This window comes from Anopheles merus, chromosome 3R (assembly GCF_017562075.2).
Source record: "Anopheles merus strain MAF chromosome 3R, AmerM5.1, whole genome shotgun sequence".
Lineage (NCBI taxonomy): Eukaryota > Metazoa > Arthropoda > Insecta > Diptera > Culicidae > Anopheles > Anopheles merus.
The window spans coordinates 30,598,234-30,613,803 of NC_054084.1; the positions used below are offsets into that span (position 1 = coordinate 30,598,234).

At 43.5% G+C, this 15,570-nt stretch overlaps 1 protein-coding gene and 1 long non-coding RNA gene across 3 annotated transcripts; one reads left to right on the forward strand and one right to left on the reverse strand.

The window, feature by feature from the left end:
* The first annotated feature begins 1,583 nt into the window (after positions 1–1,583).
* LOC121597646 (brain-specific homeobox protein-like) lies at positions 1,584–9,195 on the forward strand. Its single transcript, XM_041923548.1, has 5 exons — positions 1,584–3,108; positions 4,716–5,005; positions 5,167–5,332; positions 5,455–5,588; positions 8,091–9,195. Exons 1-5 carry the CDS (start codon positions 2,501–2,503, stop codon positions 8,819–8,821), a joined length of 1,929 nt encoding a protein of 642 aa, XP_041779482.1. The 5' UTR covers positions 1,584–2,500; the 3' UTR covers positions 8,822–9,195.
* A 695-nt stretch (positions 9,196–9,890) lies between these two features.
* On the reverse strand, positions 9,891–12,218 carry LOC121597647. 2 transcript variants are annotated; one of them, XR_006005446.1, is made up of 3 exons: positions 12,075–12,218; positions 11,811–12,017; positions 9,891–10,338 (listed from the first exon to the last, which is right to left on the reverse strand). It is a non-coding gene; the product is annotated as an uncharacterized LOC121597647 (long non-coding RNA). The 2 variants fall into 2 exon arrangements; XR_006005447.1 differs by lacking the exon at positions 9,891–10,338 and adding an exon at positions 10,951–11,710 and having other exon boundaries at positions 11,811–12,218.
* Between the last annotated feature and the right edge of the window lie 3,352 nt (positions 12,219–15,570).

Here is a 15,570-nt window from a genome sequence, read left to right on the forward strand (position 1 = left end):
TTTTTCCGGGGTGGAATCCGCTCACAATAGCGCACCATTCTGCAGCACGCTACAACAATGTTTACATTTTTGACAGCTCGCGCCTATGAAAGATGGTGGCACACTTGCCCCAAACAGAGATGGCACACTTGCCCCAAACAGAGATGGCACACTTGCCCCAAAAGTTGTAACTTTTTTGAAATTGAATTTTTCAGTGACAAAAAGAAATTTTTTTTTCAACTAAACCCACAAAAAATTTCACGTTTTCTCAGCTATACGGTGGTGTAAATATTTTCTCGGTTGATTGTTCGCACGATTTTTGAGAGCTTATTTGGTTAGATTAAAAAATTATAATATTCTGCTCACTTTTGAAACTCAATATAAATCAGTTTAAAACAATGGGAAATATCGATTGGTCTATATGAAATTAGGCTCAGAATACCTAGTCATTGGAAAGCAACCAACTGTATACACAATTGATCATTAAATTAAAGTTTTTAAGGAAAAATGCTTGGTGGCACTCTTGCCCCGTATGGCACACTTGCCCCAAATTCCGCTACACGTACAAAGCAAAAGAGAAAATCAAACTACGAAATGAAATGATTTTGGCCGACTACGGATGACTCCCCCTCCAAATACTCCGAATCATTCAGGCTCAGGACGACTCCGGATGACTTCATTCGACTACAAATGCCTCCGGATGACTCCGGATGACTTTGGATTACTCCAGACGACTTTGAATGTCTTCGAATGACTCCGGATGACTCCGACTCGGGGTAACTCTGGAAGACTCCGGGCGATTAAAAAAGTGATATTTATACTAAGTAGGACAGTGTGTAATAAGTCAACTAATTATTTATTATTTTGAACGAATTCGAAAAGAGTATTTGGTTTCGAAAAGACGCTGATAGACAGTTGCTGATAACTGGTTCAAATTCATTTAAAAATTACACCAAAAACGTTGATAATCAATTAACTTTTAATAAACACCATTTTTGTACTTAACCACCACACGTGCCAAAAGTGCATCCAAAACCTGCCCATAAGCGGGCTTTTCATCAGCTCATTAAAAATCATCGCCTTTCATTAGCGTTACCAGCAGCAACAACAACACGGGTGGAGTCAACTCATTTTCCTTCCCACACACACACACTCACAGGCACGCGCGATTTTCGCGAACGTGATAGCAAGCTGTGCGCGTGTAAAATGTTTTAAACCACCACACCAGTGTCGTCCTGCCGGGCGTGCGCTCCCACCATTATTTCGCGGTGGTTAATTATAATGATATGTAATTAATTCCGTTACACAATATTTAGCCCCCTTGCTCTGCCCTTATTTTTGGGTTGGCGGGATGCGAAAAATGCCACAACCACAGGAGAGGATGGTAATCGGGATGACAGTAATCTATGGGCAAACTGTGCCCAATAAACCCACCCATCCAATACTCCCTGTGCGCACTGGTGCACTCACACTGCTCTATTTGCACCATAAATGCAGCATCATTGTGGTTATAGTAACCGGGAAAGGGGGGGGGGGGGGTGGACCAAACATTCCATCGGCGCTGCAGTAAGTAGGCCGTGCTCCATTATCCCCCGTTGCACAAATGGGTAAACTTTGTACCGCGTACACCAACAAACAGAACAGGACGACCAGGACGACCCCGCTAATTGGGCAACAGTGGGCAACGTTGTAAGAGCCAGAGATCGTTATTTTGTTGCAGGTGTGCCAGGAAGGGTAGCAGAGCCTCCCCCAAACTCCAAACCCCAAGCAACAACAGTTCGGCATCCATAGCTAGCTAATGCGTTTGCCTACTTGCCGCCATTTTGTCGCCAAGTCGGTCTACTATGTACACTTACACGGAGCTGTCGTCATCGGGCAGCATCGATAGCTTTGGTAGGGAAGAAGGAGAGGATGACGCCGCCGTAAATGGGAATGATAAAACATAATTTTGCCACAATTTAGCAGACAATTTGTTCGTCAAGCGATCAAGGGAGGGAAACCCAGAAGGGGAGTTGTGTTCGAAGCAAGAGGAGAGATTTGAGTGAGGTTCATTAGCGAAAGCATGTAAAATGGAAGGGAAGGTTCTTTCTCGCCCATCAAAGTAGCCTAGGTTCCTCCTATTCAGAGCTAGCTGTGAGAACGAGAGAGAGAGAGAAAGAGATTGAGAGAGAGTGAGAGAGCGCATTTAAGGATCGTCAATCACAGCTTCTCGGGAAGGGGATGATGATTCGCCTAAGGATTCGCTTCCCTCCGCCCGGTTGCGCTGTATATAATGGGTTCTTCCGGTACATGCCCGTGTGCGAGGAGGGACTGCCAGGACAAACGACGACTCCTCATTCAACCGTCAGTCGTCGGTGTGCAACGGTAGCAAAAGGATGCAAAGCGCGCAAAGCGCATCAATCCAGCACGGGGTGACGGATTGACAAGGTTGTTCGTTCAGTGTGTGGGTTCGTAAGTGGTGGAAACAGTGCTGAAGTGTGAAGTTGTGAGCATCAATTTTCCGAATTTCCACTCACTTCAAATGTGCACAGCCGACCACCGTGGCATGGCATCGTCCGTCCAGGCACATCTGGCACGTGCGGGCGGCTACGGCACGAAGGATCAACTGCCGGCGGCAATCGGTGCGCGCTGCAAATCGCCCTCCGCTACAGCAATTGCCGTCAAGACACCGTTCTCGATCGAGGACATACTGTTCCAGAACGATGGTGCCGGTGGTGGTGGTGGTAGTGTTGCTAGTGTAGGACATCCGAACAGTCCGTCCCGGGAGCGTTTGGGAGGAGGCTCGGTGCGAACGGTTCCATCATCACCCGGTGCTGGTGATCAACGGTCCCTCGAATCGGACGGTGACGAATCGGAACTGGACGATACTTTGGCCGAGGTGGTGCTGCCCAGTGGTGCTACAAGCGGTCACGAGCGTAGCAAGAGCTCTTGTGAGTTTAGTGAAGTGGGAGACAGTGCGCAGCGTGGTGGAAATCAAAGTCAGAGTGGTGGAAATAGTACCAAAGCAAGCGGTGACGTTGTTGGTGGTGGTGCAGTGCGTGGAAAAACAGGCGGACCGGATGGGAATGGATTGGTTCGGAACGGTGAGGAGCAGCAGTATCGGAAGGCGACGGTGTTACATTCGGAAAGGTGAGGAATAGAGTAAGAATTACAAAATAAGAAAGTGATAACATTTGAAAACTTGTTCCTGCTGGGAGTTGTGTTGTAATAAGTTGATAAAGAAAAGAAGAGGCATTTTCGCTCAGTCAAAAGTCAAGACTAATGGTGTGTCATTTCTCAACAACTAAGTTAGCTCAATTCTGTGAAAAAAAAAACAATCCATGTTTGAAGGTAAACTGTGCTATTAGTTAAAGAAATATGAAAACAATAATAGACAGAGTTATAAAAACAGCATTGTAGGAAAATACAACGAGAGCAAAACAATTAAAAATTTCATTCTAAAGTTCACAACACAGCATTAATAATTGACCTGGAAACTTCAGCTAGATAAGTTCAATTGGAAAATTACCTGAAAGCTGAACAATGACACACATTGAATATAATTTTGACTTCTCCTAAACAAGAAAAGAGCATAGTCAAATGAAATATGAGTAAAAAGTTTTTAATTTAATTTTATTTTTATTTAAAACACTCAAGAGCAGATAGATAGACATAACAGAGGTTTTATTTATGATAAAGTAGACGAAAGCAGTGATAATAGTAGAAACATGATGTTACAACATGCTGAACATATTTTTTTGAAAAATTTTAAAACAATAAAGGGTATGAAACATTTTAAATGTAATACAGTTGACGCTCGGCAATCCGCTCTTGATCGAGTGCGCATTATCGAATGGCTTTTTGATGTGTTTTTTTTTTAATTTCTTGTGTTTGTCTCAGTTGATGAGACAATTATTACATTACATACATTTTCATATTATACAAATAAGCATGTAATTAAAAAAAATAGAAAGATATTTATCATTTCATCATATTGCACTAATTTTGACCGAAAGCTGTTTCATCTTATGAATTTGGTTGTCAAAAGTGCGGATTACCGAGCGAGAACTGTACTTTGGGATAAAGTTTCAAGCAACTAGCCCGTCTAGCCATATTAATCTACAAAATCAAACAAAATGGATTGATTACTTTGACCGGTCTCGTGGCACAGTCGTAAACTCGAACGACTAAACAACACCATGCCCGTCATGAGTTCAAGCCTGGAATGGACTGGACCATATAATAACGTGTAGGGGACTGATTTATTCTGTTATGGGTAATGAATAAGTCACAGAAAGTCAGTCAAAAGCCCTACTAGAAGAGTGGTTTTTAGTCTGGTCTTGAACGACAACGGTGTGCTGTGCCAAAGAAGAAAGATGATCGATTACTTAGGAAAAGAACGAAATCAGAATTGAATGAAAGAATGGATAACAACAGAAAGAATCAAAAAGAATGTAATGAAAATTACCAGCGTGTTATAAAGTTTTATGGAGTTATAGTTAAGCTATCATTTAAATATTTCAGTAAGTGTATCAGACTTTTGTTTGGCAATTTGCTAGAATTTGGCATCTTTTTTTTATAACTTAAAATAACTTTCATAAGCCACTGGTGGGCAGCTAGATGGTATTGCTTGATTTTGAAATGATTGATTATTTAAAACAAAAAAACAAATACAAAAACAAAAGTCATATGTATGAATTTAATTTCCCCTTAAATTCTCCTCCAGCTAATGTAGCCCCTTCTTTGCCTTTCCTCAGATTTGCCAGCAAACTAAACTTGGACCCAAGCACCCCACAGCAGTCATCGCCTGTGACCGTACCACCACCCAGAATCCAGCATCCACCACCACCGCCACCTGCCGCACCGCCAGCCCCTCCAGTGAGCAGTTCCGGCGGTCCCGTTCAGTTCACCAGCGGACCGTCGGCCGGCGTCATGTACACCACCAACCCGTACAGCGATCCGGGCTATCTGCAGATGGCACTCGGCGCCTATCTTGCCCCATCGGCCACTGGCTACAAAACGGTCGATCCGTACTTTCTTTCGCAAGGTATGTGTGTGTGTGCGAGAGTGATTTGTTTTTCCCAATAATTAAATTTCCTCGTCAACCTCGAAAAAGTTCCACCCGTAACATATGTTTGGACATGATGATGATGGAGACACTCTCTAACGGTGCACTGTTGTTTGTTGGGGGTTTGTTTTTGGGAACAGGAATATTTGCCAGCTCACCACTCTTTCCCGGTGCCGGCTGTCCCGACATTGCCCTCGGGTTGGGAATGGGCATGAGTGCGCTGCGTCACTGCCGACGCCGGAAAGCTCGCACCGTGTTCAGTGATCCGCAGCTTACGGGGCTGGAGAAGCGCTTCGAAGCACAACGGTAAGGAGGCTGGAGGACATAATGAAATAAACGGACAAACTTTGTCCATGTGGTTGGTGATTTGAACCATATTTCATATTAATTTTTGGTGTGTTTTTTGTTCTCTTTTATCGTAATGATAGCTACTTATCGACACCCGAACGTGTCGAACTGGCCTCGGCACTGGGGCTAAGCGAGACGCAAGTGAAAACCTGGTTCCAGAACCGTCGCATGAAGCACAAGAAGCAGCTACGGCGACGTGAGGTCAACGCTGCCGGTAAGTGACAATACCGAACACCCGTCATCATCGGAGTGTAACTTGTAATCAAGTTAAATGGGTTGAAAAGTGTGGCAGAGTAATTTGGTACAATGGTCTGCATTCGAATGAACCGGCACCGAAAGTTCGAGAAAAACAGCTTGAAGCAATTTCTCTTTTTTTTTTGAAAAAATGTGATAACTTTCTTTGTCTAATAAAATTAGGCATGGAGATCTTTGATAGGAGGGTTGCCGCATGGTAACGCACTTTGCTCAAAAAGAAGAAGTAGGATACTCAGCCTACTGGGTGCAGCAAAAAGGGTTCATGGCAATCAAACTCAATTACCGGCAAGAAACCCGTCTTGGCAGATGTCGTCTCCTTCTCCAAAAGACGAAGAAGGCGACGACAGAGCGGCCATATTGAGACTTGGTCAGGAATGGCTTTCATGATGGCGACTGTTGGCTAAGTTATTGGTTAAAGGACCAGGTTTCTTCGAGTGTGTGTTTTTGTGTGCGTGTGATGTTATTTTTCCTAGCAGAAGAGGGTTTTGAAAAACCTTTTAAGAAGTTTTCAGTGTCTAGAAACGCAAAGACGTTGCAGACGTCCATCTTGTCCAAATTAAGGATCGTCAGTAGGAATAGGGACGTCTTGTCTCTCTCTCTCTCTCTTCGTTCTTCCCGTATATATTCATTTTTAGTCGTGGAGTGGATAGAATTCCGTTGTTGATGAAAATTCCTTCAGCAAGACAGAGCCGTTTAGTTTGTGGAAAACTGGATGGACAGTTCTTCTGCTCCCCCCCCCCCCCGGGTCACAATGGAGCATTTATGGAGGATATGAGAAGCGCAGACTGGAGGGTACTTGAATTCGACTCGAGTTCAAGTCACGAACAATGGGCTATCCACCATTTTCCACCACGACGGTGTGGCTCTTTCATGTCGAGAGCTATTGTGTGTGTGTGTATGTGGAAAGGGATGTATGGTGTGTTATTTCGAAGCTGCGCTGAATATAACAATGCGCTGGTATGCAATATAGTGGTCACGCTAGAATAAGGAGAAGTGTATGAGCGCTGTATAGTGCGCGGATCGAAAGGAAATTCCTGACATGCTCGTTGCCCTCAGAAGTGGAAGCTTCACAGTGAAGTCGACTTCTTGGAGGTAGTTGCTTTTGTATAAGCTTTGATTGATGGCACCGTAAAGGTGTAGATTATGTTTTGGGGATTTATGGCTGAAATATTACGTTTTGTGAACCAAATAATTTGCAGATTAATTTTCCCAATCGATAGACATAATTTTCTATCAAGTTAAACTATTTTTCAACGCTTGCGAGATGTATTTCAACAGCTGTCATATACTTATGACAACTGTGCTGTTGCAAATCATCTCTCAAGTGTTGAATTAGTGCTTTTAATATTGGAATAATAGTATAATGAATTTTTATACTAATTTTCTAATGGAACCATGCAAAAGATCATTGTTATTCACCACATCCAAGATGGTTTTCAACCGCTGTCAAATGGTTTATTTGTTTCAAAATGAAATTTCAGTTTCAACACATGATTTTCAACACATAACAAAGGACTGTCAAACTCAATGCAGCTTGAGATGTGTTGAAAATTATGCTGTAGAAATTAAAATTTATTATGATGGAAATGAAGTTCCAGATCGATGTGGATCAACATTATGCATGCGGTGAATAACAATGTTTACATTCGAAACTGTCATGGAAAACCCTGTAAAATTAAGATTTCTGCTTAAGAGGTTTTCCAACTCAGTTTTGAATGTGCACATAATTATTTTCAACAGCTGTAATGATGTATTTGCTTCATAATGGAATTTCAGTTCTTACACATGATTTTCAACACATCACAAAGAACTGTCAAACTCGATCTAGCTCGAGACGTGTTGAAAGTCATGCTGAAGAAATTAAAAATTATGATGATGGAAATGAAATATCAGATTCAAGTGGATTAACTTCTTGCATGCGGTGAAAAACAACGTATACATTCGAAACTGACTTGAAAAACCCTGTATTTTGTAATACATGGAAATTCCTAAAATCACTTTTTAAAGTTGAACTACACATTTTCTTTACAAGGTGTGTAATTAAAAAAACTGTCAATTGTTATGTTAACTCCATCAGAATAATTAAATCTTTTTACTTACGGATTATCTCCGTCAGATGATTTTCGCCACGTTTGAAATTGAACTTTGAAGTTTGTGAAATTCATATGGACGAAATTAAATGTTTTTGTAATTATGGAAATACATCGTACGCCTTTTCAGTTACCTCTATTCGTTGCTTCAGACGACAAAGAAGATGATTTTGATGTGCAGATTGCATGTGTTTAGGCGCTAGCTGACTTAATCGATTTCTGGCGTTAACTTGATTGATTGTAGAATTAGCTCCATACAACCACAGGTTCATTTGAATTGACTTGAAAATCATTTTCGATTTCAACCAAGTTTGATTGTAATTCCTCCATGTCGCTAATTCTAATAGTAATACTTCACCCCTCTCACACAGATAACAACGGCTCTAGCGGCACTGGAGCGACTGCAGGCGGAAGCAGCACCAACTCATCCACATCATCTTCTTCCTCCTCCTCCCTGTCGTCCACCTCAAGCCGGCTACACGGACCGCCGGCAGCGCCCTCGTCCGGCTCGGCCACTTCCACCGCGTCGTCTTCCTCGTCCGGGTCGTCGGGACCACCACCGGCAGAGCGGAGTAGCTTCACCTCCTACAGCAATGGCAAGGGCACAACCGGTCTATCCCACGGCGGTGCCAAACCACCACCAAGCTCCACGTCTTCCTCGGGCTCCTCGTCCTCGGCGAGTGGTGTGCTAAAGCCGTTACCCAGCGCCAGTAGCGGCTCGATGCACTCCTCCTTTAGCTTAGTGAAACGGTCAGCAGCAGCGGCGGCGGCGGCCGCAGCAGCTACGGCAGCAGCAGCCGCCCTAGGGCCGGGTGGAAATGGTTCGCTTCATCATCCCTTCCATCCCAATCATCATTCACATCCTCATCATCCACATCATCTTCATCATCAGCAGCAGCAGCAGCAACATCAAGGTGGCCATCATCATCTATTGGCCGCACATCATCTGACACAGCTAGGAGGGCAGCCTCCGTCCGGCGGCAACCACAACCACCACCACCACCGTACGCCACCGTCAAGTGACGATGAGCTCATGAATGACAGTGATTCCGACTGCAGTGATGTGGACATTGTAGGGGACGATCAGGGTTATCTGACGTAAGGACTAAAAATGATTGAAACAAAAAAAAAACAGGTGCAAAAGGGGCAAACAAAAACCAATGGACGGTTGTGTGTTTTTAAATGCAATGTGAAATGCGTTTTGTTCAAGAAGGTTCGAATCGGTTCTAGAAAGTGAGTTTATTTTATGTAGAAAAACTAGATATTCTTTCCATTGGCAATAAAAATACAGAAAAATGGCAAACAATCGTAAAAGAAAGAACAAACCATTAAAAAACGTTTAATTTACAGACACAGAATAGGAGAAATACCAAAGAAACAAAAGGGAAAGTGAACTTTTAAGCGTAAACCCCAATTTCTAGTCGAAAAGTGTGCAAAAACCAAAGAGGAGAAAAACTTCAATAAAATAAATTAAATACAAATTATTGTTATACAGCTTGCTCTTGCTAATTAAACATACAAACAGCTCTTTTCCAGTCATCTTCCACTATACAAGTTGAAATAACTACAAACCCAGGAAGCGGAAGCACTTCGTTAGACAACCAATGGAATGGACAATTATTCCAATGCCTTTAATTGCAAATCGCAAATAGCTAAAAAGGCGGCTCAATTACATCAAATCATCTCCGATTAACTTACCATCCTACCTTCGCTTCCTCTTCCGGTGTGCGAGTGAGATGCCCGCGCTATAGTGAAGGAAAGTACACCTTTTTCCCTAGTTCAGTGTGTTGGGCGGAGCTATGCGGACTGGTTTCCCGTTCGATGTACATAACACCCCTACGCCCCGTGGATATATATATGTAACGCACGGTGTATAGTGGAAAATGTCGGAAAATGACTGAAGCCGTTGGAAAAAAAGGTTTGCGATGATAATCTCTCTACCTACCCACTGCCCCGCTTCAGACGGGGTTCAACGGGGGCATGCGCAGAGTTTGCAAGGATACGAGAGGGACACGCGCGTTTGTCACATCGCTCCTCCAACGGCCATCCTCCGTTGCAATCTTTCCGGGGTTTTCTACTGCTGGGAGGAAAAACGGTTCGCAAAGAGTCTCCAAGACTCAGTAAATGATTTGGTGAGCGTGTGCGTGTGTGCACGCTCATTAGTTCCAATTATATTTGATGAAGATATGGCATGCTGTACGCTGCTGCAGCCGTTTGTGATAGAACGCTCGTTTTGCTATTTTCTTCTGCCTTCGCCTCCTGCCACAAGCTTATGTGACGTGAGTGTGTACCGTGTGTTAGATATTGCCATGTGACGGTGCCAACGGACGAGATGCTGAGGTGGCTGGTGGGGGGGAGGGGTGGGGGGGGAGGGGTAATTCATTTAGGACCTTCCACCACAAATCATCTGCTGATTGAGCGCATTATTAAACTTTATGAGCGTAGTACCGGCTCTCTGGTGGACCGGCACGTGTGGATTACTCTGCGGAAGACTCGATTGGAGGATCCCAATTGGACGCCATTTCAAGGGAGAACTTGGAGCTTCGAGAGATGAGCAGACGACGTACCAGCAAAAGTTGGACCGATTTTATTGAACATTATTCACGTGCACATGCAAATCTGATGAAGGGTAGATGTACGAATTTTTATTTAGAATGATTAGAAATGTCGTAGGCTTTCGAATTAAATGTAAGAAATAAGAAACTTCAATTTAACAGCAAAGTTACAGCTTGGCAACTTGGCACAATGTATTAGTGGATTTTAGAGGTAAACAACTGATTAGTGGTATCCATACTGGAACACATTTAAACCCATTCTGTAAAGTTCTGGAACTAATCCCAAACTTACTAAGGTCTGAAACCATAAAGGTCTTAGACTTTGTCCTGAACTAGTCCTAGAATATCGGTCCTGGAACTAGTCTTGAATCCGTCTCGGTTTTGGAACAAATCCTGAATCCATACCAGGTTCTCAAAATGATACTGTACTCAGCGTTCTGATGCTGGGAGTTCATCCTAAGCTTATTCCGATATGGGATCTCATCCCTACGTTTCTCCAATGCAAGAATATTGTGCCTGGGGACCTATCTCAATCAAGGAATGAACCTGTAACGGCCTAGAAGCTGATACAGTACCTGTTCTGATTCAGTACCTGAGTCTACTACTGATATCATTCCCTGCAGCAATGCTTTGAAAAATTTGGCGTAAAAATGTATCCATCCAAGTAACCCGAAAGTAAAGAAGTTTCGTTATTTTTATCACAAAACGGCACGAAATTACATAACCGTGAGAACTTGCCTACAAGATACGATCAAACCGATATTAACCAGAACCAACTTCAGCAAAAGCTCCCTCCATAACGTCCCCATCAAAAACACCGTTCCCAGCACGTACACCGACGCGCTTGGCCGGATAGCGTCACAAAGTCTTTAAGTAACTAATTAGCAAACCTCCCCTCTTTTCTGCCCACTTTCTTCACGGTAACATTCCCGGGAAAGCACGTTCTACCTTTTGGTTGTTATTTGCAAACATCACCAGAGTGTCAACACCGGCCTGGTTGACGGCGCGCTGTCCTGGGAACATCTGGTTCGAGTGGTGTCTCATCCCGGAAGGCCGTATTGGCTCTGGGAAGCAAATATGGGTACGTACCAGCATCATCTCATTACCGCGTTGCTATGCTAACGGTGGAATGGTATGAGACGGAATGCTGAGGAGTCTATGGGAAGGAAGTTTTGGAATGGAACGGCACTGACCTAGTTGGGACGTGCTGGAGGGAAAATATCTGGAAGAAAGCTAAGAGCAGGATATTAGCGCTGCAAAAGGTCAGATGTGAAGAACGTGACGGCTGCAATTAGAAGTCGCTCTGCTGCCCGGGTGTCTTGTAAGTGAAGCCTTTTGCAGGACGGATTCTATATATCTGGGGCAAATACTGCTTCGACAAATTATATCTGATAATGTTCTATCTTCCGATTTTCCTAATGATTACACAACTAATGCTGTACAATTATTATTCGGACAGCTCTGAAGTGTTGAAAGAGCGATAAAATTACGCAAACAGACACACACACACACACATACACGTACACACGCTCTTACCGTTGATATCCTTTGTTCGAAGGTTAAATAGACCCTCATCTTCTGCCGGGCGCTTCTGCATACCGCTCTTCTCGAGTAACTCACAAAGGGACAGGGGCATCGCACGCTCTTGGTGCCAACTCGGTGTCAACCGGACGCTTTTGTTCTTTGTGCTTCCGCTTCGCCACTTATCGCTTCCAGAATCACATGCAATAATGCGATGTTGCCCTACGAAAAATGTGATATTTAAATCAGCGCACACGTTATGAGAATGAGCTATTTAACCTGTTCCCAATCAGTTGCAAACCGTTCTCTGCGCTCCTTTTATGGTACAACAAGACAACTGGGTTAAAGGGATGATTGCAGTGCTGTTGTAATATCCGGGAAATGTCAACGCACCAAACGATAATTGTTGCTCTTAGCACGGGGATACAGGCACAATGCCAACTACAACAACAACAAAGTTGCATAACACTTATCTCCGTAGCAACGATCAGCCAACGGCTGACTGCGATTGGAATGCGTTCTAATGCGAGATGTCAAAGCATAGGGGGAAACACAGTTGGCAATGGGTTCCCGGGGGCTGAAGCATCACATTTTGCCCTAAATGGCACGTGAGTGTTTGGGCGGGCAAATTTAGTTCGATAACATCACAAACGAACGGACGGTAGGCGTGAGTTTCATTGAGTTTAATTATTGCAATTAAATGTATTGATTGAATTAAAAAGGTTTGTTTAAATATCAGCTTTTAAAGTTATACTCTTTGAAACACTTTTAAATTCATTATTTCACCGTGTTTTTTCTGTTATTGGTGTATAAAAGGTAAATTTAGCATACTGTCACTGCTCCTCAAATATAGAGCCATTAGCTGAACAGGAACAAAAAAAAAACAGCCAAACACTAATGCAATGCTATCATCCCTTTCAGCGGGGCGTTTCGAGCTTACCGTGCCCATTACTCCGGACAACGAGAGTGGTGGGGCCCCTTCTCCGCACGGTAGATTGACAATTTAGATAGCACTTTAACTTCAAACACACCGACAAAACACACGTTTGAGCAAAAGAGAGCTAAAACACCCGAAATAAAAATGTCCTACGTGCGTCACCGAAATCATCGCACAAGCGCGCGCTAAAAGTGGCCGCTCGACAAGACAAGATTCGGTGGCGGCGCGGAAAATGCCACCGAATAGAGCGGCAAAATTGATTGGATTTATTGCACCAAAAGGTTCGTGCCACACTTCCACACGCGGGATCGCCTGGATGGATGGGGTGGACGGATGAAGTTAGCAAGAGGTTTTTCAGCGACCCTTTTTGACTTTTTCCGAGGCGTGAGGCCCAAAAATTACTGGGATCACGTTAATAAAGGACGCGACACACGGAACCAGGGTGGAATTAAGAGGGGATTGACTCTTGGGAGCGAAAGATGGGTATCGCCGGAAGTGGCGGGGATGATGCGCACGCTGTACATGTAAATATTGTTATTAAATTTCGATACGATCAATGAAGGCGTAATTAAGCGTTTCGTGAACGGGGCAAAAAGGGGTTTTCGGGGGTTTTGTTGTTGTTGTTGCCTTCATTGCAGACAGGCCATATTGTATTGTATTGCACACATCGCGACTGTGAGAGTGGTTAATGCTTTCGCGCTTTGATGACGATGTTGATAACGCACGAGCCAGAGTGATTCAGAACTGGAAGGGAAGGAATGGCGGCTCGTGTGTGAGGTGCTTGCGTAGCTTACTCCTGGTCACGGCACCAACAATGTTTCAATTGATGTGTTGTAACGGCAACAAACGAATAATATTTTAACGTTGTCGCTGATGGCTCTATTTTTGCCCGGGGCAGTGCAAGATATTCCTAGAAATGTTGATAGTTGCTTTTTTTTTTTAGATATTCCTAGAAATACACACGCATTTCTGAGAAAAATATTGATATTATTTGAATATAATGCTCAAATTTTATTTCCAAATCTTTGGTGATCTAGTGAGGAAATTACACAATGTGTGTAATTGATGTAGACCCTAGACATTCCCCAGACATAGGCTATAACTTCTGAAAAGTAAAGTAGGACCTATTCTATTAATAAAGTTGCCCCATTGCATGGATGCCAATGCCCAATGCCCCAAAAGCAAACAAAAATTCAGTTATAAAGACATTTTTGTGGTACTTATTCTTTAGTTGATCTATAAAAAATAATGCAATGTCACAACCCCAAACTTTTATCCGATAGATACTTAAAATTATCTAAGCCATGAGGATGCACTTAGAAGCATTGCAGCCACTGTATTCTATCCTTTCTTTTTTCCTGACTAAATTACGCTCAAAATGTGAAGAGAATTTGCACTTCCCATGGCAACACACCTTCAATCCATTCATTCATCAGCTCATCTGTCTAGTTCTGAGTACATAAGCGCAGTCTCTTTTCGCCACAGTTCCAGAAGGAGTCAGAACGGCAGTCACCTAAGTAACCGACAGGATTGCTTTCCACTACTCCCTCCCCTTTCATGAATTCCACGGTCGGGTTATGTTCTTTACGCGGCATTATCCGCCATTTATTGCTTTGGCTTTCCCGCGGTGCTTTACAAAATAGCCGCCAGGAACATCCTGTGTTGCCTTGGTGTGGCTGCCAACACCTTCACCTTACATCACCTGGGACACACACACCGACACCTGCTGTGTTGTCACCTTCACCATAGGTTGATAGGGATGTAAAATCAATTCTTCAACCGTGCCAAAAGTCGATAAATGTCAACATTTGGTGGGTAGAGTCGTTCCTTTGGTGGAAATCGGATTACACGCCGTTCTCAAAACGGGGGACGATGGTAAAGGCACAACAATGAGCTGTTTATGAAGGATAGCTGGTAGTTTGTGCAAGTTGAAGGGTTGTGATTTTAATTATATCTTGTCCGACATCTGGACATTTTGAAGTGGTCCCTGGGAGCAAAAAAGCAACTATCAACATGTAAAATGAATTATTTAATCATTTGTAATTAATTCTTTCGTGTTTCAAATTGTTGCAATTAATTCGATTGCTAGTTGTGTGTGTGTGTGCGTGTGTATTGATTGCTGATTTGTTGTTTTCCCGGCATTTGATTGTATTGCAATGAATTCGATTCGAATCGGGGAACATCGTTTATGTACATCTCAATGTCCCCCTTCAATGGGCACAGATTCCACGGCACTTGGCCCTTAGCTGTAGCTGGAGGGCTGTGTGTTGAAATAATCTCATTTATACCGCAACATCTTGCTACACTTTCCCCTCCATTATCAGTTGATTTCGCCGGCTAAACTCTCCATTAAATTTGCACTAACAAGCTCCTGATTGATTCCCTTCCGCACCTTCCCATCCGTGCGTCTCTCTCGTGAGGGACAAAAGCATTTCCTCCGACCCCGCAGTTTTGGTCCTTCCGGTGAGGTGGAATCAATATTTTCTCCTTCTGCTCTTTCTCTCACTTTCTTCGTCCCCTTTGCAGTAGAAACTGGAGGATGACTTCCAGTGGATAGCATGGCTGGCAAGCGGCCACAAAATGCTTCAAACCGGCGACAAAGAGCACCAGCAAACCGGCGAAAGTTGAGTCGCTTTTGAGCTGAACGTTTCCTTCCTGGCCCACTTTATACTTCCTTTAGCGTCCTCACTGTCGTTGTTGTTGTTGTCGTTGTCTTTGTAGTAGGCTTTTCCTTATCTATTTTTTTTTTTGCTTTTTTTTTGTTGTTATACAAAGGAAATAAAAAAGATGGCGAAACTACACTTGAGCGCAAGATTAAGGAGGACTGCTGCTCGTTCT